This window comes from Artemia franciscana, chromosome 19, assembly GCF_032884065.1.
Source record: "Artemia franciscana chromosome 19, ASM3288406v1, whole genome shotgun sequence".
NCBI classification, from domain to species: Eukaryota; Metazoa; Arthropoda; class Branchiopoda; order Anostraca; family Artemiidae; genus Artemia; species Artemia franciscana.
The window spans coordinates 7,184,432-7,208,779 of NC_088881.1; the positions used below are offsets into that span (position 1 = coordinate 7,184,432).

The window sequence follows — 24,348 nt, forward strand, 5'->3', positions numbered from 1 at the left end:
AATAATCAAATTCGATTTCAAAACAACGAATTTTCGGTGTTCAGATATTTAAAGATTTTTTTTATCTTGTTTTGCTACTAGTATGGTTGGGGGTCATATTGTTTTGAAGTTTCGTCGGACAAACTTGTTCAGATGAATAAAAACTTTCCGTTAAATGAGCTAGGTGAACAGAATTCTTTACGAAAACTAATCTTTGGGCTATGTGTGTACACAAAGTGGAAATTTATACATATCCTTTCAGATCAACACTACTCCAATATAAATTGGACAACTGCGAGTCTGGATATTTTCCAAAAGATTAAACTCCTTGTCTTTCTAATCCCTCTTGAGTAATTCTATTCCTCCCATGGGTTGGTTTAATCCTGTGGCTAGGTTCGGGCTGCTACCGAATAGAAACTTAAAAAATGTGACATTAAGGATGTGTGCAAAATGTTGGTTTTAATTCATTTAGCCAAAGTATGAACTATGAAAATCACCTTAATTTCTTGCTTTCGCAATATTAAAAAAGGATAACTCTTGTTTTACACCAATGCTCACACAGGAGCTAAATTTGCTATCATGGTAATTTAGTTGCCAAATTAAGCAATTTCAGTCGCTTTTTCAAGCAATTTATTAAGTTAAAAAAGGTGAACTCTTATTAGGCATATCAGCAAATTTCCAACGCAACAGTAATATCTATGTGAAATGAAGGTTAGGTTTTTCTAATCTTTGTTATATAATACTTTTTTATAGTTTATATTTATATTTATTATATTATTTAAATAAATATTATATTATGATTAAACGAAATATATAATTATAATTAAGTATTATATTATGAATATTTATATTATTTTCTTATTTATTTTAAATATAAGTTAAGATTTGTTCCCTTCAATCACTCTTTTGACTTAAAAAGAACACTAGAACTTCTAATTTGCAATGAATTAAGTCCATTTCGAAGTTTTTGTGGCCACTCCTTCCATATGAAGTGCCCCTGGGAAAGAAATAGATAAATATAACCTTTTTAAGTTCATTTTAGCTATAACCTTTTTTTTTTTTAATAACAGCAACAGCCTTGGAAAAGACCTTTCTTTTTGGATATGTTGGCAACTAAAATTGTTTATTGCTGCGATTCGTGTATATTACCTATTGCAGGAATTATTTTCTGTGTGAACTTGAGTCACTGTTAGGACGGTCAAATTATGCGTTCTTGTTCCTCAAATTCTCTTTTAATTTCTTTTAGGAATGGACGAAGCGATTTAAGTCAACTGTCACCGTACGAAGTGGAATGGAACATGTCGAACAACCGAAAAAGGAGGTTTTTTGTCCATGCAAGAAAATTGACAGTGTCAAAACAGAGTTATAACTTTGCACTTTAGGCAGTTTATATTTTTATTTATGTAAATATTTATGTTCAATGTCGCCTGCATGTATGCAGCCACTTATTTCAAATATTACCATAGGAAGTAGGAATGAATTACGTGAAACAACCAAAAAAGCATGCTTGCTGTCTATGCAAGAAAATCAAGTTTCAAAATAGAATTATAGCTTCACACTTTCTGCTCTGAAAACTCTAACGTTTTATATTTATAGAAATACTTATATACAAGGTTGACTGCATGGATGCAGTGACTTACTTCAAACTTTACTATGTGAAGTTGGTGATAGTAAAACGTTTAATTTGCTTACATGCAAGAAAATTAAGAATGCCCAAACAGAATTATAACTTCACATTTTCTGCAGTTAAAATATTTTTATTTCTGCTTTTAGATTTCTTTTGGTTTTGAGAGTCTAGGGTTGTTGGTTGAAGGGAGTTTGTTTTGGAATGTAGGGCACTTATGTAACACTTGTGTACTTACGTAACATTAAAAAAGTTCATCCGCTTGGCTATTGACAACAGAGTGTCCTCAGTAACCACAATCACTCTTATAACCTTTGTTGCAAAGGCGTTTAATTAAAGTTATATTCAAGTATAGTTTAACCAAAAATTAGATGGAAAATCTTGCTAAGCTTAGGGCTAGATCCGTAATTCCCAACTTGGGACACAAGCCTCACTGGTGAGTTCGGAAATATTTTGGTGGGTCAAGTAGGCTACAGGACGTGTGCCCTTTGCCTGACTGTACTCTAGAGCAGTGTTGTCAAACATTAGTACGTGTATCGCTTGGAGATACATAAAATTTTTAGGGGGTACGCGGCCGGCCAACAGAAAAATAAAACCATCCTTTAAACCTAAGACTGACTATTTTGTTTATATTTTAGCTATAGTTTACTTGTACCGGTAACTGAGAAGGGGTACCTAGAATGTTTTTTGGGTAAAAAGGGGTACAATGTCTACTGCTTAAGAGCCTTAATTTTGAAAAAACAAACTTTTTCATGTGAATGACGTTACATTCATATGCATTTCAAGAACAAAAAAGATAAATGATGCTATTTATTTTATATATACTATTAATTTATCAGAATCAAATCTAAAATTGCCTACTTTCAAGGATTTTCTGATGAATAAATAAAACAGTTATCAGAGTCAAGCTTTTGCTCTTAATAAATACAGCTTTAGGCTAATTGGGCTTTTTTCTACAAAATTTGCTGGTATCAGACAGACTTAAAATTTGTAGATTTGTGGTTCATGAAGCTTCCTTCATATCCTTGGTGTCCTGTCTTCTAGGAAACTGAAAGAAATGACCCCTACCATTGAATTGATTATCATTAAGTTTAAATGGGTCTTTTACTATCGACATAGCTAACAGATTTTTCCTAAAGTGAGGGGGGGGGGGTTTGTTGTCTTTCGTTTTAACCCATCCTTACATACGCCTTTTAGGATTGTTCTAGGGGGAGGCACACTGCCCGTGTTGCTTAAAAAATTCTTCAAGCTCAACAAAACTGAATGCATAAGTAATGTTGGGTTGATTGTTATAAAAGTATTATTAACAAAAATATTTGTTTTGAATTAAACGTGGTTCTATCGAAGTTGACACGGTACTCACGTGATTGTAAGATGGCCAACCTCGGTTATATTCTTGTAAATTGAAGACTGGCAGGATCTATACAGGATCCTCAGGTATGTAGGGGTGCTGCTATTAATTTCAACAATTACCGTCCACACTAAGTTTCTTCCAAGGATGCCTTCATGAATCTTGTGTTTTAAAAGCAAGCTTATTCAGAGCATTTGATTTTTAGAAACAATTCAAAAGAGTAAAATAAAACTTATATGAAACACTCATAAGTTTTCTTGTACTTACTTATCAGTTTAAACCTATGATCGTTCAATAAATATTGTTTTATAAATAAGAAATGGTCATTTGGATAAATTGATTGTTTATTAAACATTGCAAACTATCTTGCAACTTACACTATCATCCTCACGAATGGTTTCAGTGCACACTTGATGCTCCAGAACTTTTTTAACATTGCAGGCTGGACATCTCTATCATACTTTTTGTCTGTGGTAATGATGTCTCAAATGAGAATTTGAGACGAATTTTTCAAGAATAGTTGAATTTGACACTAAATAGTTTAGAATTGGTCAATGTAGAAGATGATTGGAAGAAAAAATTATTTTTTTTTAAAGTAACAGAAGACGTCTGTGGGAGGAAAGTTAGAAATCCAGTCAGGAATATTAGTGAAAACGTTATAAGCTTGGTAGGAAAGTGAAGGGGTTTGTACAAGACGCTATTGAGTGATAGATGATGTGAGAATATGAAGAAAGTAGTAGAAGTATAAAAGACATTAAAGTATGAATTAAGGTGGTGCGATGTGGAGGACAGGATAAAATTGCCGAGGATCCAGGAAATATAGTTAAGTGGCCTAGTAGTAAAATATTGTACTGGCATGATAAAAAATTGAGAGGGAGTAGTAAGTCTGAACTTGTCCCAGTTAGCTAAAAGAATGGAGCCACAGTTAGTGATGAGGAAAGTTTATAAAGAGATGGGCTTTTGAGAATACTGTAAATTGTGATAAAGTTATAAGGAATTACCGAAAATTTGGAAGCGAAGGAAGATTCAATTTGTGAGGAGGCATTAGAGATACTACAGAAATGATTTAAAAAATGGATGAAAAAAAAGACTGAAAAATTGAAAAAACAGAAAGGATGGTCTTAGGCGCAGATAGCATAGTATGTGAATTTTTGGTATATGTTTGTTAACAAGGGATAAACTAGTGAACATTATGGAAAATGATTTTTTGAGAAAGAGAAATACCTTGTGATTTTAGGAAAACTTTAATTAAATGTCTTAACAACAAAGGTGATAAGAGTGATTTTGGATACATTAGCTATATTTCTGTAGGAAGAAAAATAGATAATAAGACCTTTAGACTAGAAGGCACGTGGATAGAGATTTAAGAAAAGAACAGTGTGGCTTTAGGATGATTATAGGATTGATCGATCAATTGTAGGCTAATAATAGAGCGATGTGTGAATCAAGGTTCAAGGTTCTTTGTTATAAGTAATACTTTTAGTAAAAGTAACAGTGTAATAGTGGTTAGTGGCGTGCACATATTGCCTTTTGGTCAATTAATCCTCCCCTTTAAGCATTCTCTATAAGTTCTAACTTAATACCACAATCCATTCTCAATGGATTTTGGTCCTTTGCGCTTTTGACAATCTGCATGCACGTAGTGTGTTTTGGCTTAGTTCAGATTTCTTTTCAGTATTCTCTAAAATTGTCACCTTCACACGCTTAGCCTTAATAGTACTAGTTTCAATGTATTAGAGGTAGTAGTAGGAGCAGCAATCGTAGTAAAAATGTTGTATTATTAGTAGTACTAACAATAGATATAGCAGTATTAATAGCAGAGGTGGCATGTAAATGTTACCTATTGGTCAGTTGAACATCCTCCTCGTGATGCCCCGGAAGTTTCATCTTGATACGGTAGGCAGTTCCACAAATATTATCTTCCCGCCCTTTTGACAATCTGTATGCGCAAACTATATTTAGATTTAGTTTAACTTTCCCTTAAAAATTTCCTCAGATGTTCATTTCAGTATCCTCAGGCTTGTTAGTACTCACTAAAGAAGCAGTAGTTTTAGTGGGAGTAGTAGTAGTAGTAGTGGTAGCAGCACTAGTAGTGGCAGAAGAAGTAATGGTAGTAGCATGCAAATATTCACTTTCTGGTGAAATGATCTTCTCCCTTATCACCTCCTGAAAGTTCTGAATTAATATACTCAGTCATCCCTAAGTTACGCCCATTTGACAACCCGTATGTATTTAACGGGTTTTTATTAAATTCAACACTCCCCTCAACATTTTTTTATAGGCTCACCTGAATGTCTTTCGTCTTTTTAGAAAGTAAAGGTGACGTATGTCTACATTTCTAAATACCTTATGTTACACGTCAACAATTGACGAATTGCATGACTTACAGCTCATGCTCTGAGGGCAGTGGGGGGGGGGGGGTTGGCATGCCCAAAGAAATAGTTACTGAACCTTTCAGCTATGCTGAAAGAAATGATTATCTCAAAATTGAATTGGATGTGTTTGGGAATTTGATGGGCGTGGGAGGGGGCTAGTTACCATCCAATCACTTGAAAAAAGCCCATTATAACTTTGAATTTTCAATCAAATGAGCTCCTTCCAAAGTTGCTGCGTCATCTCTTTCTATACGAATTGCCTTAGTGAGAAAAATGATGAATAATTAATACATTTTACCCACGTCGCTCTTTACGTAGGAAGCTCTATTGCGCTGCCTATGATTGGAAATTCCCATAAATTTGTTTTCGAAATAAATTTTTACCATTAAGACTATTAAAAATAACAGCCAACATTCCCGAGTCAGCTTTAAACGGTTATTCTTCTTAAGCTGAATTTGTTTTTATTCATTAAATGTTTTTGTGTTTTCGGTTACAATGGGCAAGAGTTCGTTCTTCACTAGATTGCTTCTGACACTGCAACCATGAAAATCCCATTAATATGTTCGTCAGCATGCAATAACGCCTTTTAAAAGTGAGTTTTGTTTCACATATTAGTCCCTGTGCATAGAGACTCCGTACCCTTACAATTCTTTATTTTTCACTCTATTTTTGACACATTCCGATACTTGCTTTCTCGTAGTTGCATGTAACTCTCACTACCGCTTATCTTTTAACCGCGCACATTTCCTTGATCTCGCTGTAGCATATCTATATATATATGCAATATATGTAGCATATATATTGATATTTAGAAGGAAATCATGTCTCAGAGCTCTTATTTTAAATCCCGACCAGATCTGGTGACATTGGGAAGAGTTGGAGGGGAAAACCAGAAATCTTGGGAAAAGCTTAGAGTGGAGAGATCGGGATTAAACTTGGTGGGTAGAATAGTCAAATGTCGTAGATACGTGATTGACGTAACCGGACTGGATTCACTCCCGTTGGGGGAGTAGGGGGGTCCATTGCTTTGGCGAATTTGGTGCTTATGGACGTGCTAGGACGATGAAATTGGTAGGCGTGTCAGGGGCCCGCACAAATTGACTTGATAAAGTTGTTTTCCCCGATTCGACCACATGGGGGGGGGCTGAAAGGAGAGGAAAAATTAGGTATTTTAACTTACGAGTGGGTGATTAGATCATAATGAATTTTAATATTTACAAGGACCTTGTGTCTCAGAGCTCCTATTTTAAATCCCGACCGGCATTATGCCCCTGCTTTTCCTTTAATTCAACCTATTGATTCTTAGAATTTTGCTAGAGCTCATGCCATATGACCTCTTGGCTCTTCCGACCTCGTCATAAGTGCCATATGAGCTCTTGTTCTTAGGTGGAACTGTGAGAGACGAACTTCAGACAATCAGGCAGCTAAGCAATAATATATGGCACCATACGCCAGAAAAGCAGCTTCTTCGAATAAGTTTGTATTATCATCACTTTTAGTTTCTATATGCCAAGTTTTACTCTTGATAAGGATTCAGCTATCTTTACAACCACAATGAGACTTACATAGTCCCTATTAATAATGAACGTTACCAATCGTTAATGTAAAATTTCAGTTAATTTGGGTTGTATTTTTTTCTTTACCGTATACATAATCTCCATTTATAATGAATACCATCGGTCCTTTGTGTGAGATTTAAATCTTCATACTAAATATTTCAGTTAGTATAGGCTAGAGTTCGCTTATCAATCTCTGAAGCTTCTCTTTATACTAAACATTTCAGTTAGTACATGGTGGTGTCCGTTATTTATTATAATACCGCTTCGACTCGGATTTTCTTTGTTGGAATAGTAAGAGACGGTCCTAAGTATGGTACTATGCCCCAAGCAAGTTGCTTTTCAGAAGATGCCTCTATTATCTTAACTTTTAGTTACTACGTTCCGAGGTTTGTTCTTTACTAGGTTTCTGCAATATATGATGAAACTTACATAGTGTCCATTTATAATGAACCACACCGATCCTTTATGTATTTTTTTAACCACATCAATATCCTTTAAAATGAGCCATTCAACAACTGTCTATGATGTTCCAATGCCAAGCTATCTGAGGAGAAAAAGAAAGGAAAAAAGAAAAAAATGCCGAAGATGTAGAGTATCGTTGTTTCAGCCAGTTTTCTTTATTTTCAAGCCAATGTATATCCTTTGTTGTTCAAACCAAGGGACGGTAAGTTTCCTATATTCGGGTTATAAGGCGGTTCTAGTAGTGTACTTTTTCGGATCTGACTGAATTTTAGGAGTTATGGGTTATCATATTTCTTAGTATTAGACGTGATCGCCTCTTACTAGGCTGCTAGCTACCGCTGCAACCCAGACTTGTTTTCAGCTACCGCTGAAAACAAAAGCAACATTTACAAAGATCTACGAAGAACATAGACAAGTAGCTTTTCAAAGACACTTGTATTATATTAACTTGTTACTATGTGCCATAGTTTGTTCTTTGCTAGGTTTCAGCTATATTTGATGAAACTCATACATTCCTGATTTATAATGGACTATATCGATCCTTTATGCAATAACTTTTAGTTATTACATTCCTTAGTTTCTTCTTTAGTAGGTAATAGCATTATTATGTTAAGGTTGAGAATGAGGTTAGTAGCTGGTTATGCATAAAATCAAGACTTACTCAGGGGGGTGTCCTATCCCCATTTATGTATTGTTATTATGGGCTTTGTCCCAAGAAACGCGGCAAAGGCTATGGGGCAACATCGTATTGAATGGAAAGGTAATACTAGCGTAGATTTATGTTATGCCGATGTTTGAAGTTTCATAAATAAAAACTAGCATTGTGAAGAAATTCTTAGTGGCTTTGAGAGTAGAGGATGCATGACTATGTCTAAGAATTAATATTAAGAATACCAAGTATCTTAGACTCAGAATAAATGACGGTAAAGACAATGCTAGGTAATGGGAAAATTGATCAAGTAGAATGCTTTTCTTACATTGGTGGTGTATGGAAGAATACACCAAAGGTATGGTATGGAAAGGTAAAGGAAAGGTATGGAAGAATATGAAGATAAACCTTTGGTTTGTGATTGCCACTGTGGTGATGCATATCTCTGCATAATGGGTGCTTCGAAATGCTGAGGAAGAGGAAAATTTGTTGAACGTTTTGAGGAGAACTGTCTAAAGATAATTATATGTACTTGTTTCACCGTTTTTCAAACAATAAGCTGCAGGAAAAAATTTAGTATGGATAAAATGGCCAGGCCATGTTTTGTGAATGAAATGTGACAGATTGCTAATAATTATACTTTTTGGCCCTCCGTCTGTGCCCAAACAAGAAGGACATTGTCCTTGGCCCATTGGAAGAAGTCATATGAAAAGATTTATACGAAATCAGAACTTTATGACAGGGACAAGAGAATGAAGCCTCAAATTTTCAATTGGTTTCTAAATGAAGGCTGAATTTTTCAAGGACTCTCATGAAAATAACTCTAAAAAAGGATTCTAAGAAAACCATCTCAAGACAAAGACTAACAGTGAATAGTTTCCAGTAAATAAACAGAAGCTTTCAGTTTTTTTGAATAGTTATTTTTAAATACTTGAAAAACATTTTTTTGAACTAATATCTTAAACGTAAGGTAAAGAACTCTTCGACCTCACAGAAGAAATTTTGGAGGTAGTAATATAAAATATGGACATCGAACCAATGTATGACTGTTGTCTGAATTTAGGTGTATTGATTTACATTTTCCTGCAATAAAAAACACAATTTTTGTGCTTGGGTGCAATTTGGAAAATTGAAACGAACTTAGATTACTATGAATCAAGAAATTAAACCTAAGCGATCAAGAAACAAAACAACAATGGATTCGATTCCAAAACAAACAGAAGTTCTGCAGAACCAATTAATTGTTTTATGACATTAAAAGGAATGAATTTTAAACGAGGAAAATAGCGATTTAAACAACGGTTTAAAAAACTAAAAGCAAACTAAGTTCTAACGAGGTTTTATATAAGGGTTAATTCTTGAAATTGGCGGCCCAAATCTAAAAAAAACTCAGTGATGGTTCTTAATTTGCTGACTTTGGTCACATGGTTTCAACAGCGCTGAAATTAAAAAACCGTGGGGAAATAGGCTCTATCATAGACTTATTACCTTGATAGTTATCAGGCAGTTTAGAGGATAGAATAGATATAAATAGCTACTAGAGTTTGTGAGGTTCTACCATAGACTTATTGTCTGAATAGATATCAGATAGTTTACAATATAGAATAGATATACTTATTAGAGTACTTGAATACTTAAATAGCCATAATGCGTCTAGCAATCAGGATTGAATCAGTTCGTTTTAGACAAGTAGATACAAACATCCAATTTTGCTCCTTAATCAGCTGCTTATGTGTAACGTCTGATACTAGCATAGAAGAAAAAGTGCCAGAAATTTAGAAAGATACAGTTTTTAGTCCATTATAAAATAGTACGTCTATGGGGCCTATGTAGATCCTTAGTTATGTCTCTTGAATTTAAAATCATTACATAATACATAATTTAAAGCAATTGTGGAGCTCTTTGACAGTTACTTATGGTATAAATAAAATTAGAAATTAAATGGGGCATGTGCCCAACCTTAAATTCTTAAAAATAGGCGTTCGAGTTGGGGTGTAACTTATTATTTGGTTTTGAACGAGGGTCAGCGGAATGTTTCAGCTCTGCTGGAGTCGACCAAGCTCCAAATGGGTGCCTGAAGATATTGGGAATGAAACACGTGAAGCTTCAGATAATTTGCTCCCGAATACCCATTGTACTCCCAGCCGAAAGCAGAAAATCCAGACATTGGTATCTGCGCTACGTGGACCATTGATCAGTATTATAAAAGAAGTTAAGTACAAAACTCAAAAAGTTTCGTTTGGTCAGTGCTGGAAATATTCAGCATGTCGTTTGAGAAAACTTGGTACCGCATTGAAAAAAAAATACAGACTAGTTCTTTTCATTATTTCCCGTGACACAGAAATTACACAATCCAAATTATCAGTCAAATTTGATTTAGTTTTGCTGGAGCATAGAAGGCTGATGCTGAGTATATATTCGGGAAAAACCGTCTGTATAGTAGATACCCATAAAACTCGTGATATCATTCATTCGGATTTTATCCTCAAACAACCTCCAAAGGTTCTTTCGGAGCAAGTCCTGAAGCTGATAGAAATAAATGCAAAACATTTTGCCGTATGAAACATTTTATCTTCTTTTAGGCTATTGTTATTAGAGTCATCTATACTGAAACTCAAGTCTAACATTTAAGATTCAAGCAGATAGAAAGTGTCTGGCGCTAAAGCGTGATAATAAATCTAGAAAGAGCAGATTTAATTGATACTATGTCTGGTTTAAAGATGCTCTTTCCAACAATCGTACTGACAGTAGTTTTAACTACATGCACTGTCCTTATTCTTTGGCTTGGAATAAAGGTCTATCATTATGTGTGAGTTGGCTAGCCTAGTTTATAGTCTTTAAACAGCAGAATAGGCTAGACTTGTTAGATACTTCAATAAATGGAGGTGGTAGAACTTGGTAGAAGTCTAGGAAGAGCCCACTGCATAAGGAAACATGTTAAGAAAACAATTCCTACTTCATTTTATACAGAATAATTCTAGGGTAAAAGGTGCTTTTTTGAGAAAAAACACTTTTCTTTGCCATTTTGGAAAAAAAGAGATGGGTTTTTGGACAGTCTCTGTTTTACTAAAGCATGACCTAATGATAGGGTATTAATAAGATCCCTGCCTTCTTGGTGAAACTTTCACCAATAGTTTGATGGTATAGGCCTAATTAAAAATGTAGTCTCTGTTTTGACAAGCAATTGAAAAGAAAATTGTATATTTGGTAAAATTCTAGTTTAGTGACTTCTTGCTATCTTGGAAAGGGGTTATGTTAGGAAAATGAAACTTTCAGGGATGGGTCTACAGGCTAATTTTGAAGATACCTACATCTGCTCCTTCTCCCTCTAGAGCAGTGGTTCTCAACCTTTTTTACCCATGGCCCCTTTTCCCTTCTTTTTATCTTGGTGGACCCCTTCATAGCTATTGGACATCAGAACAATTTTCTATTCTTCACTAGCCCAATATAGATTGTAAGTTTTTAGTTATCAGAGAAATGGTATTCAATTAAGCTTTACTTTCAAATGAAAACTTATTTATTATCCATCATTTATTATACATCATTTGTTTTCCATATATTGTACTTTTCATCTTTGAATTTTGCATGCATTATTTCATCACTTTGTCTTTCATTGAGGGGCTCATGCAAAGATTTGTCTATTTTGTCAACATTAACTTCAAAAGGAATTTGAAACCCATATTGGTATATCCATCCCAGGTAGGTCTCCAACCCAAGTGGATGTACACCGTTTGACTAATGGAAAAAAAAATAGCATGTAAGCCTATATAAAAAGGTACTATCCAATCTCCCTATAAATACAAATATTTTTGCCATCTAGTTGGATAATTTGACAATCTCTATAGCAATACTCAAATTTGTCAGCTAGTTCACAAGAAAATTTGCCCCAGAAAACTATTCCTTTTCTAACTAGTTGGCAAGTAATTTTTCCCCAGAAACACTGTCTTTCCAACTAGCTAGAGACAAACATTGCCACAGAAACACTTTTATTAACCATCTAGTTGGCAAGTAACTCTTCCCCAGAAATGTTTTTATTAACCACCTAGCTGATGAAAAACTTTGACCCAAAAAAATATTTCCTTTTCCAACTAGCTGGAAAAAGTTGTTGCCCCAGAAACAATTCTGTTAACTATCTAGTTTGCAAACAACAATGCTGCAGAATCTCTTTTGTTAACCATCTAGTGAACTTTTCTGTTTTGCATTTTATTAGCATAAATGCTATATGTTGCTTTATTCATCTGTCTGTTTCTTTTCTGTATGTAAGAATGTTTTTATCTCAGTTTTGATACTCTTTTTTTTTTACAAATTACCTACACTAGAAGCTCATTTTCAAGATTTTGACCTGCTTCAGGAGGTATGGTTAAATTTCTAGAAGCCATGAGGCTTACTCTTAAAAGTTGTAATTGAAGCTTTTTCATTACTATCTAACCTTTAGTGTGTCTAAAGGATGGGTCTTTTTTGGTGTATTCAATGTTAAATGTCTGGATCATATTTTTTTTTTTACAAATTAATAATGGTAAAATATGTAAGATTGTCAAAGTTTTTAGTGACCACAACTTATTTTACCCTTGCTAAGTGCAGTTCTAAAATCTAGGGGGTTGTTTTTGTTTCTTTGAAGGATGTCCCAAAATAGATAAATTCTAATTAAAAAAAAAACCTGAAGTATATTTCAAATTCTGGGGGAATTCCCACTCAATTGATGCCATTGTTGAACCCTAGATCCATCCCTAAGAAAATAATTTAGCAAGCTCAACTACTTTTCAAGATAGAGAAAAGACCATCATTTAAAATTTTTACAAGCCTAGTTTAATGTTACAGCCTTAATAATCAGCTTTGCTATAGGCCTATAATCCCAACAATAATGAAATTTGTCAACTAGTTGACAAAAAAAATTTGCCCCTGAAAAATATTCACCTTCCAACTAGTTGGCAAGTAATTTCTCCCAGGCCAGACTTACTTTCCAACTAGTTGGCAAGTAATTTCACCCAGACAACATTTTCTTTCCAACTAGCTAGAAACAAACATTGCCCCAGAAACACTTCCATTAACCATCCAGTTGGCAAGTAACTTTTCCCCAGAAATGAGGGTTAGAAGTCTGAGAGATGTAATTAACATGATGTAAAGTTGTTTGAAATTCTCTATTGTTTGGGAGGTTTTACTTAAATCAAGAATACAAGTATAAAATTGATAGGTGGTTAATAAAAATTTTTCTGGGGAAAAGTTACTTGCCAACTGGATGGTTAATGGAAGTGTTTCTGGGGCAATGTTTGTTTCTAGCTAGTTGGAAAGAAAGTGTTGCTGGGGAGGAATTAGTGGTCAACTAGTTGGAAAAGGAATAGTTTTCTGGGGAAAAGTTTTTCATCAACTAGTTGGTTAATAAAATTTTTTCTGGGGAAAAGTTACTTGCCAACTAGATGGTTAATGGAAGTGTTTCTGGGGCAATGTTTGTTTCTAGCAAGTTGGAAAGAAAGTGTTACCTTAATTACCTTAATTTGCACTTCGGAGCAAATTAAGATCTGTAGATCTGTTGAATGCTCCTGAGTTGAATTGGTGATGTCTCATAGCAGGTATGAGCAGGACGGAATGTCCCACTCATACTTCCAGTCTTTTGTGGCCCACTCTTTATCCAGTGCCTTCTTGAATGCTTTGGGGGTGGGGGCTGAGACTGTTGCTTCACACAGTTCATTCCAGGGGTTGACAACTCTGTTGGTGAAGAAACTTTTTCTGGCCCTGGTTCTTACTGACTGCTTGAAGAGCTTCTTTGAGTGTCCTCTGGTGCACTGTGGGGGGCCTGTGTGGATGGGCAGGATCTTGGCATATGATGAGTTCAGCAATTTGCGGGTCATCATCATGTCGCTATGGTTGCACCTGCACACGAGGGTAGGGAGGTTGAGAGCCCGTAAATGATCTTGATAAGGTTTGTCTCCAAGGTTTGTGATGTCCTTGGTTGCTCTCCTCTGGACTCCCTCAATTAGCCTGACATCTCCTTTGTATGTTGGGAAGGCAGCGCACATGCCAAAATCCAAAACGGGTCTGACTAGTGCCTTGTAAAGTTTCAGGAAAACTAGTGGGGATCTGCTGGTAACTGTTCTTTTGATCAGACCTAAGTTTGTGTTGGCCTGGGACACGCTCTTGATGGTGTTGGCATGGAACTTGAGAAGGCTGTCAACAATGACCCCAAGGTCGCGTTCCTCTGTGCTGGTCTTGATGGGTGAATTGGAGTTGGAGGCATGTTCATGCATATGGTATTGGACGCATGGGTTTGAGGATCCAAAGTGTAGCATGCTGCACTTGCTTATATTGAACAATAAGAGCCATTTGTCTGCCCACAGCTGGATTTTCTGGACATCTGTTTGCAGGGATTTTACATTCACTGCTCCAAATAGCTTTGAGTCGTCAGCATAGAGAGACAAGTTGTTTTCCACCTCGCTGAATATATCATTGATGTAGATGTTGAACAGTGTAGGACCAAGAACAGTTCCCTGCGGTACTCCACTGATGACATCACAGGGCTCAGAAAAGACCTTTTCACCTCCAACACCAAATAGCCTGACTCTCTGGGTTCGTCCTGACAGGAAGTCCATAAGCCAATCAACCAGGTTGGGGTGTAACTGGGCAGCAGTAAGCTTTTCTCTTAGCCTTTTGTGTGGGACTTTATCAAAGGCCTTAGCAAAGTCTAGTAAAACTAGGTCCACTGGCAATCCTTTGTCAAGCAAATCTGTAATGATGTCATATGTTTCCAGTAAGTTTGTTTCAACTGACTTTCCTGGTTGAAACCCATGCTGATTAGGGGATAGGATATTGTTGACTTTCAGATGTTCCAGTATTGCATCATTGACCACTCTTTCAAGGATTTTTGCAACTACTGATGTGAGACTTATAGGTCTGTAGTTTTCTGCTTTAAGTCTGCTGCCTTTTTTGAATATTGGGGTCACAAAAGCAGTTTTCCAATCAGATGGGACAGATTTGGCATTAATAGACTTTTGGAATAGGTCAGACAGTGGTCCTGCGATGATGGTTGCCAGTTCCTTCAGCAGTCTTGGGTGTGAGTGATCTGGTCCAGCCGATTTATTTGTGTCAAGATTTTGAAGCCGTTTGAGGATGTTGGAGGGGTTGATGCTGACTTGCTCCATCATTGTGGGGGCTTCATAGCCCAGGCAGTTTGGCAGGGGGCCTTCCGGTTCACAAGTGAAAACTGAAGCAAAGTGCCTATTTAGTTCGTTTGCTACATCAGTTATGTTGGTTACAGTAGTGCCACAGGGTTTCACCAGTCTGGAGATAGTTCGACGGGAGTGGTTCTTGCTAGAGACATAATTCCAGAATTTTTTAGGATTTGTCTTACTTTCTTTGGCAAGATTGGACTCCAGATTTTCGTAGAGTTTTCTGGTGAGGTTTCTCAGCTTGTTTCGTGCCTTGGTGAATTTTGTGTGTTGCTGCAGGTCTCCTGACTGCCTGAACTTTTTCCTGTTTATTTCTCTTTTGATGTCTTTTGTCATGTAGGGGAGGGATCTAGGTTTTGGTTTGAAACTGGTCTTTGTGTGGGCATCCTGAGCTTTCAGCAAAACACCCTTGAATTTGGTCCATTGTTTGTCAACTGTGCCACTTAGTACATTCGGCCAGTCTGTAGTGGATAATTCATTTCGAATAGCAATGTAGTCGACAAACACTTTTTTGACTAGCTTGTTCTTAAGTACCTTCACTTTCAGCATGAGCTCTATAGTTAGGTGATCGCTTTTACCAAGGGGTGGTGAGTAATCAATACTTTGAACTAAGCTTTTGTCATTCAAGATAACCAGGTCAAGTGTTGTTGGGTGCTGAAACAATCTGTATCTAGTTGGTTGGTCAACTATCTGGTGTAGGGACAATTCACTGAGGCAATTTAGGAAAGGCTGTTGCTTGTCTTGTTTGGTTGGAGTGGCACCACATCCAAAACCGTTTATCCAGTTTATAGATGGAAGGTTGAAATCACCGGCAATAAGCAGATGTCCTTTGAGGTTCGAATTTAGTGTGCATATTATTTCTGCTATTGCTTGTTTGGTTACAACTTGGGATGGGGCTGAGGGACTTCTGTAGATGCATCCGATTCTGACTGTCTCTGACTCATGGCTCCCTGGCACACATCAATCAAAGCAAACTTTGATTGAAAAGGAGAGGCAAAGGCAAAGGAGAGGAACATCAATTATCTTTATATTGTATCCTGCTTTAGCGAGGGCTAGTGTTCCTCTTTTGCAACCTTGGGACGACAGATTTGAGAGAACTCAGTAACCTGGGATTTTCACATGGGAATTATGAAGTTTGTTACTACTGTTTTTAGGGCAGACTTCAGTCTGTAAGACCACATCAAACTTTTTTGAGTCAATTAGGGTTTTTAGTTCATCAATTTTGTTGGGCAACTGGTCAACATTAGTAACACATACACTAAAGTCAGAACTTACGGTTGCTGGTTCTGGTTGGCTTCTGTCCAGTATGGTTTGTCTGTTGTTATTTTCACCAGAGTCACTTTCTTCCTCAGCAGAAACAAAGCTCAAATCTTCTTCTTCTTCCTGGGAAGCCTCCGCAGTTACAATAGTACTTGAAAAACTTGAATCTGCTGAATTCTGACATGACACGAGTGAATTATTAGATATAACATTTGAATTAACATTAGCAGAAATAGCTCTTAAATCGACATGGGAAATATTTGGAGAAGGATTGGATGAAGCTTCACAAGAAATATCAACTGACGATTTATCAAAACGAAGCACTGGGGAAAAAAAAACTATTTACATGAGGATGCGATGATATAACTAGGTTTCCATTGTGGATTGCTTTGGAGGGGACCGGGGTGGCGCTTCCCAACTGCAATGAGCAGCCTCGTTTTTTGGAACGATTTGGCCCTTGAAGATCATGAGGTTGGGCTCACCTGAGCTTATTCTTCTTTTCAACTCCTCAACTAAAGCCTTCCTCCTGTTTCTCTCTGTCTTGGATGCATCACCACGAAATTGTATATCCTCGTGGAGCTCGCGGGAGTGGTTGATGATTGACCTTTTGATGTCCAGGCTTGGGACAGTAAAAAGGACAGGAGGAGGGCGTGCAGATGGCAGAGAATTAGTAGGGATTGGAAGTCTTCTCACATTATTGATGTGAACGTCTCTGAGCTTATACTTTTGATCAATATAAGATTTGATGAATAGTTGGTCATTGGGTTGCAGAGGGATCCCAAACGCAACAATGTTAAGGGCTCTACGTTGTCTGTCCCTTTCTTCAGAAAAGTGGCGCTGGATCTCACTATCAAGATGCTGGGTGAGATTGGCTTTGATGCTTGTTGTCTCTTGAAGAACTACTGTCTGGACTTCGGAACGCATTTCAGAGAGTGAGCATTTTTCAGACACCCAGGTTTCTAGTGCTGACACTTTTGATTTTATCTCACCAACAGTTTGTGAGATTTCAGCTTTTAGTGATGTTTCCAAGTCTTTTAAAGATGCTTGGACAATTTCTTGAAAGGCTGCTTGAGATGGGATTTTGTCAAAGATCTCGTTTTTCATGCTATTTATTGTAACATGTACAATATTCTCAACACTTGGATTTTGAGTGTTAACAGATGTTAATCCATATTTACATGCTGGGCACTTGATACAAATATCTACACGTCAGGAGATTTTAGTGACAAGCAGATATTCAGGTTCAGGTATGTCTAGACACTCGGCACATATCTACTTGTCACACCCATCACAAAGAATGGCATAAGAATCATTTTCTAATGCAATATTGCAGGCAAGACAATTGTCGGATCCTTTTTTCGGCGGGATGAATATCCCGCCGGTACCAATACGGCTCTTCGTGTTTGTTATCGCTCTCTTCTGCACAGGTTTCCCCAAATGCAGAAAATAAACGATTCAGCTTACGTAGTCTGTGGCTTTATAAAAAAATAAACAGATACTTCACAAATTTGGACCGGCAACACTGTAAAGGCAAAAAAGGAAAAACGGGAAGATGTGCAATTCCCTGGAGAATTGAAAATAAAATGAATTGCCCAAAAGTCTAAATATATCAATCACAGCACTGAGGTAGGTCTCTTAAATCAAAACCTAGGGTATCACAAGACCTGGGAAAATGCAAAAAACAAAGAAAAACAGTTTTATCTCACAATTTAATACATATATATCCAGGGTTCAAATTTATAGTTGACTAGTTGACTAGTGGTCAACTAGTTGGAAAAGGAATAGTTTTCTGGGGCAAATTTTCTTGTGAACTAGTTGAAAAATTTAAAGATTGCTATAGAGATTGCCAAATTATCCAACTAGATGGCAAAAATATTTGTATTTATAGAGAGATTGGATAGTACCTTTTTATATAGGCTTACATGCTGTGTTTTTCCATTTGTCCATTTTTTCCATTTGTCATTTTTCCATTCATCTTCATGTATATTTTCCAATATTCACAATATAATGCAAGATCTTCATCTTGCAAATCACCATTAACACAGGCCAAATGAGGAATCTCTTCAAATGCACAACACCTGATATTATTCTTGTACAGCTGTAGTTTCCTTAGAAAAAGTAGCAATAGCACTTGCAACAATTTAAGCAATAGCACTTGCAACTTATTTATCTTGCAACAAATGAAATGACATCATTTTTATACAATCTTAAAATGGGCTTCTACTAGATATCAGATCAGAATTGTTTCCTTGGAGCTGTTGTCAGACCTTAGTTCTGCAACTAGGAATGATGTATGGATAGAAGATAGATACTTATCTTGCAACAAATGAAATGACATCATTTTTATACAATCTTAAAACAGGCTTTTACTAGATATTAGATCAGAATTGTTTCTTGGACCTGTTTTTCAAGTGGATTAAATTTTTCAAATATATCTGATAAGTAAAACACATCACACTTATTTGCAAGCAGTTTTGCTCCAAGTTGTGTGTCAGCAAGAAAGGAAACAATAGAATCACAAAGTGCAATTAAACGCTTAAGACAATTCCCCTTTGATAGCCATCTCACCTCTGTATTTAATACAAGCTGCCCAAACTTTTCTCTGTTTTGCTTAGAGAATTCAAAAAAAGGTGGTCTCAGAGAGAATTTGATTTAATATGGTTAACTACTTTTATTACAATAGTAAGGGCATCATACAGACATGCACTCTTTTCCTTTGCAACTAAGTGTATCACACAGTGAACACAATATAAAGTGAACAGTAAATTACAGTAGAAATTGAAATTTTAAAAATAAAGGGTGTTCTGAGTTGGTTTTCTTCATGGACCCCCAAATATCACTGTGGACTCCCAATTTGTCGTGTTTTGCCTGTGCACCCTCAAAAATATTACATGGACCCCTAGGGTCCATGTGGACCCTGGTTGAGAACCACTGCTCTAGAGGGTCCTGACCTTTGATGACCTTTAAAAAGGACCAATCTTCAGATAGAGCAACTTCAAATAAAGTATGCAAGATGGTTGGGTATTACAAGCAGTATCAGCCTCCCAGCAAAACACTTATAATGAGGTTGCCAACAGTGGGTCAATTGAATGGGATGGGAAGCCTTACTCATATTTCCATGACTTGTGATTCTATTCCTTGTCAAGACTGGGCTTAAATGGCAATGGCAACCTAAAATCAATCTAATCTTTCATCCTTTAGTTCTATGACTATCTACCTTGGTTCTGCCCTAGGAATGATGTATGGATAGAAGATAGATAATTATTTTGCAACAAATGAAATTACATCATTTTATACAATCTTAAAACAGGCTTATGCCAGATTTACCTCTTACTCGCTCTTGACTATCTATCTTGGCTTTTTTCTACAATTAACCATGGCTTGATGCCTAAAACTACTTGATTTTAATTGACTTTATTTTAATGTGGGTGCAATCACTGTTTCAGCTTGAATAATTTTCCAGTTGTGGGCAGCATGCTTTGAGAATAAATGATCTTACTTGGCATGATCTAACCATCTGAACCTTTCTTTTGTTATACCCTTAGACAACTGGGTCAAGTCACATTTTTTGTACAGCTTGTTGTTTGATCTTCTGCCATCCAAACAAGTACCCAGAGCTGTATGTAGAAAATTCCTCTAAAAAATATATACTAGAGTAGAGGTATATTTGTTAATGCTTTGAAATGCCCACATTTCAGAGAAATGTTTGTTTAATGTTATGGGCCTCTATTGTCATTATCTTAGTTCAAAGATTTATCTCTTCCAAACTCATATTCTTCCAAACTTTTTATCAGTATGAATTGATGTTGTATTTATTTCTACTTTTCCTTTTTAGTTTCATGAAGACAAAGCAGCAGTGCTGGTTTTGCCATTCATTAGTGGTTCTAAAAAGATCAGAAAAGAAACAGTTTACATGTCCCTCATGTGGACAGTATAATGGATTCTCTGTGGTAATTTTATTTTATTGTATGAATTTTTTTTTTATGTGCTCTTCATTTTTTTTTCTTGGTTTTACAGAGCAACACTATTGACAAAAACAGATGTTCTGCTTGTTAAGCCTGATTTTATCTGGCAATGTCCTGGGCTCATCTCCCCTGAATTTTGCCACTAAATAGTATATTTTAAACACCTTCCCAACCTAAATGCGACTTTAAAGCTTCCTTATTCATTATGAGTTCTACTTCCTGTTGACATATCTAATCCTTCCTACATGAATAAATGAATTATATATCTCTCGATTTTCATTACAGAAGCATCCCTGGGAAATGTTTTTTTTCTAAGCTTCTAATGAGACCAATACCAAACCGTTTGGATTTGTCAGTCAAGATGTCAGTGTGATATTTTTCTTTGGATGGTCCAATGTTCCTTGTCACAATTCATAATTTATTTAAATCATTGGAATTGTTATTGCATCATGACAAGTATGTGTTCTACCAGTACTGAAGCCAACTCACAACAGGAGAATGAGAAGTCCTTCATACCCTGAGTTGTATGGAGGCTTTGTACAGATTTAGTCCCATCTTGTTCACTACTCGGCTTTGTGCAGCTGAAGATGCAGTGTCAGCAAGAGTTGATGTCTTGCATAAGTAATCACAGACTTATAACCTCTGACTCATTAAATATTAATAATTCCTTAAAATAAATAAGATTGACCTTTGTATAAGTGAAAAAAATGACCCACCAGGTCCCTGTCTAAAAGTTTTTGATTGGAAAGATGGAATATGTTTGAGTAATGCTCCTCCACAAACAAGGACTAAAAATACATTTGCTGCTGGAGGAAGAGGTATGGCTAGAAGGGGGAGAATAGCTAAAAGAGGCAGAGAGACAGATGAGAACAAACCTCTTATAAATGGAAAGGAGGACCTAACACATTGTTTTTTTATCATTGGAAGGGTGAACTACATGCGGTTAATTCTCTTCCACATACCAGATCCCTAAAAACAATATTAACTGAAGGAAGAGCTGTTGCTAAGAGAGGGGGATCCTTAACAGGTAAACATGTCTGTGTGGTCTTGGAAAATGTCATAATGAAATACAGGACTTTTTAGATTTTATTAAAGCCTGACGAACTCCAAAGCTGCCATAGGTCTATTAGCATATAATATCTGATTATCATCCAGAAAAAAAAAGCAAAAGACATTGAACTTGTTTTATAATATAAACAACCAAATGGAAAGAAGGGAAAAGATCCAGTGGAAGAATGTTTAATATTTGATACATACTTTTCACTTCTAGGGTAAGAATACAGGCAAGGCAGCCAATTTTTCAATATATGCAAGCTTTGTTTTGTTGCCTCTAGTTTTTTTACTTTCTGGTGAATTCCAATATTTTAGGTTTTGACTGTTTTTATTTTAATAGATTCAGTTAACAGATTTTGCATGAACAACCTAGAATCTAGCATTTTTATTTATTTATTTGTCTAGTCTAGATGTTCTTATTGATTTATTTAGAATGTAGTAAGCTTTTGCTTAACATTTATAATTCTTGTGCTCAGTTTAGCTGTTCAAAATTAATAAACATAATCTAAGAACATAAAAAATAAAGCTTATTCCAATATCTGTTACAGCTGTTGACCCAGCAACTATAAATCAAGGAGAGGTCTAAATCAAACCTAAATTATAAGTCCTTTCTGTTTGTCTAGATTCACAAAATCCAGAGTTTTTAACAAAGATGCTAATTGCTCATCTTCCAGGAAAAGTCTATTCTCATAATGTAAATTCACACAAAAAGATTCAAGACAAAAATAAGTTCTTGTCTTGGCTCTTGGTCAAAATAGGTAAATTAGCATTTTCAAACTAAACGCTTTGAAAAACCATTGCAACATTTAACTGAGGATATTTGAAAGAAGGGTGTAAGTGTTAAGTTGATTTAATGCCTAATGTGATGGATCAGTCAAATAGATGCTCCTGCACAGGATTGTGAGATGGTAGCATGTTTGTCATGGGGCAAATAAAAGTTGGCCATCTTTTAGTGTCTTTTCTATGCTCCTACACAGAAACAACGTAGTAGATATATCTCTTCTTAGCAATACAGGATATTGGGTGTGATCCCACCTGCTGAAGGCTGGGTGACAGGCTTGCTATCTGTCCCCGAGAAAAATTCCTGGAGTCTGAAACATTAACAATTGTTGACGCTCTGTGTGCCATCAATAGCCTTAGAGGATGTTTATACGAAACCAGCTGTTTCTTGTCAAAAAGAATGTAGAGCTCTGTAAACTCAGGGCCTGAAACCAGCACTACCAAAATTTGGATTCCACCATTGGCTTTTTTCCCCTTCCCACCCCTGTAATTAGTGCAACTTTTGACCTTCTGGGAAGAGGGTAGAGGACATGTGCACCTAAGATAACCCTCTAGATATACCCTACACTTCCCTGAATCCTCACTTGTAACGTTCTTGCACAAGCTCTACTGGACATTTACCACAATGCAACTGATGTTCAACTGGTAAATACAAAAACTTATCAATTTTCAAAGAGAAGAATTTTTTATGATCTCAACAAAAATACTGGAAATGCACAAGGGCCAAATACATTGGAAATAAGGGCAAGACTTTTGTTTTCAACATTAAAATAGTTAACTATATATTAACATCTTATTTTCAGAAGTAAGGCCACAATGACTTCTCTTTAGATAATTCCTGTTTCTAAGATGTATAATGAGCCTCTCAATTTTTCTCTCAAAATATTTTATTTCCCGAGTTCTCAATGAGTAGCCTACAATGATCTTTACAATCCAAATGTTCCTTTGGAATGAATTGTTGAATAAACAGTTCATTACTAGACAACAGTGTTGACTTTTTTTCATACCGTATAGCTATACTTTTTACCGTAAGTTGCTTTTGTCTTATAGGATGGTAATTACGACAAGGAAATCCCTGAGATGTATGATGAATCCCTCAATCCCCCAGCTTTTCCCCAAAATAATGAATCAAAACGTGGATCAGGAAATTCTTATAATGATTTATGCTACTCGTGCAACCGAAATCAAGAGCTGAAATTGTATCAACTCTCTTCTTTTGCACCTATGAATCCAAAAAACTATGATGGCGAGCTTGAAGAATTCAGGTAAAATTTTATTAGAAATATTTTGAAAACATAGCTGCATAGGGCACCATTGACACATTCAGTTTTACTTGGAGACTAGCCAAAAAACCTGTTGAATTACAGCTGGTTTGTAAAGACTGGAGAGAAAATAGTCTACCCCTTGCACTCAAGATTTGAAGTCCCCTTACCCCCACCCTCCTGAAAAAAACTTCCTGAAGTGAAAGCCCAAACTCAATCCTCGAGCTGTGAGTAAGACAGCTCGTCTAACCTTACTCGAGCTGTGAGTAAGGTTATACTTATGAATTATGCATCAAATTCGTCACCTTCTGATGATAGCTACTGACTGCATAAAATCTCTGTAATGAGATGTAGCTCCTTGTCTTTAGAAAAAAAAAATGCATGCTCTATTAAGAGTATCTAAAAACCTACTGACAGAGCTGATTGCTCCTCTCCAGGGAAACTATTCTGTTAACCACTGTATAGCATCTGTAGCATCACATTATTTCAAATCAATTATTGGCTAGCTGCATCTCACCAAGACTGTCAACTTTATTTTTGAAGATAATTTGAACTTAAAACTAAGCAAGTGTACATGCAAAAAAAAAGACTATGTTTGTCACAAGGTTTAAAAATCTATATCATAAACAATAAAAAGAAATAGAGATGGGAGATACTTGGGCCATGTTCTCCGAGTGCAGGACACTCAGATCCCAAAAGCCACTTTACATTCGCACCCAGACGAAAGTCGAAGACGGGGAAGACCTCGGAACACTTTGCGTCGAACATATCAGCCTGATCTGTGCAGCATCCATGCTTCTCTTCAACACGATTGGAAAGACATATATGCAGCTGCCCAATTCAGAAAAGATTGTCGAATTCACGGGGAT

At 36.2% G+C, this 24,348-nt stretch overlaps 2 protein-coding genes across 2 annotated transcripts in view; both read left to right on the forward strand.

Moving 5' to 3' along the window:
* The window catches only part of LOC136039235 (protein O-glucosyltransferase 2-like), a 38,240-nt gene extending 36,831 nt beyond the window's left edge, over window positions 1-1,409 (forward strand). Inside the window, exon 8 of the mRNA XM_065722787.1 lies at window positions 1,226-1,409. Within this exon, the coding sequence (XP_065578859.1) occupies window positions 1,226-1,348 (123 nt within the window). The 3' untranslated portion in view covers window positions 1,349-1,409. The remainder of the gene's footprint in view (window positions 1-1,225) is intronic.
* A 9,219-nt stretch (window positions 1,410-10,628) lies between these two features.
* Window positions 10,629-24,348, forward strand: part of LOC136039238 (transmembrane protein 201 homolog) — a 32,732-nt gene continuing 19,012 nt past the window's right edge. Inside the window, exons 1-3 of the mRNA XM_065722790.1 lie at window positions 10,629-10,808; window positions 20,255-20,369; window positions 23,268-23,482. Coding sequence (XP_065578862.1) covers window positions 10,705-10,808; window positions 20,255-20,369; window positions 23,268-23,482 — 434 coding nt within the window. The 5' untranslated portion in view covers window positions 10,629-10,704. The remainder of the gene's footprint in view (window positions 10,809-20,254; window positions 20,370-23,267; window positions 23,483-24,348) is intronic.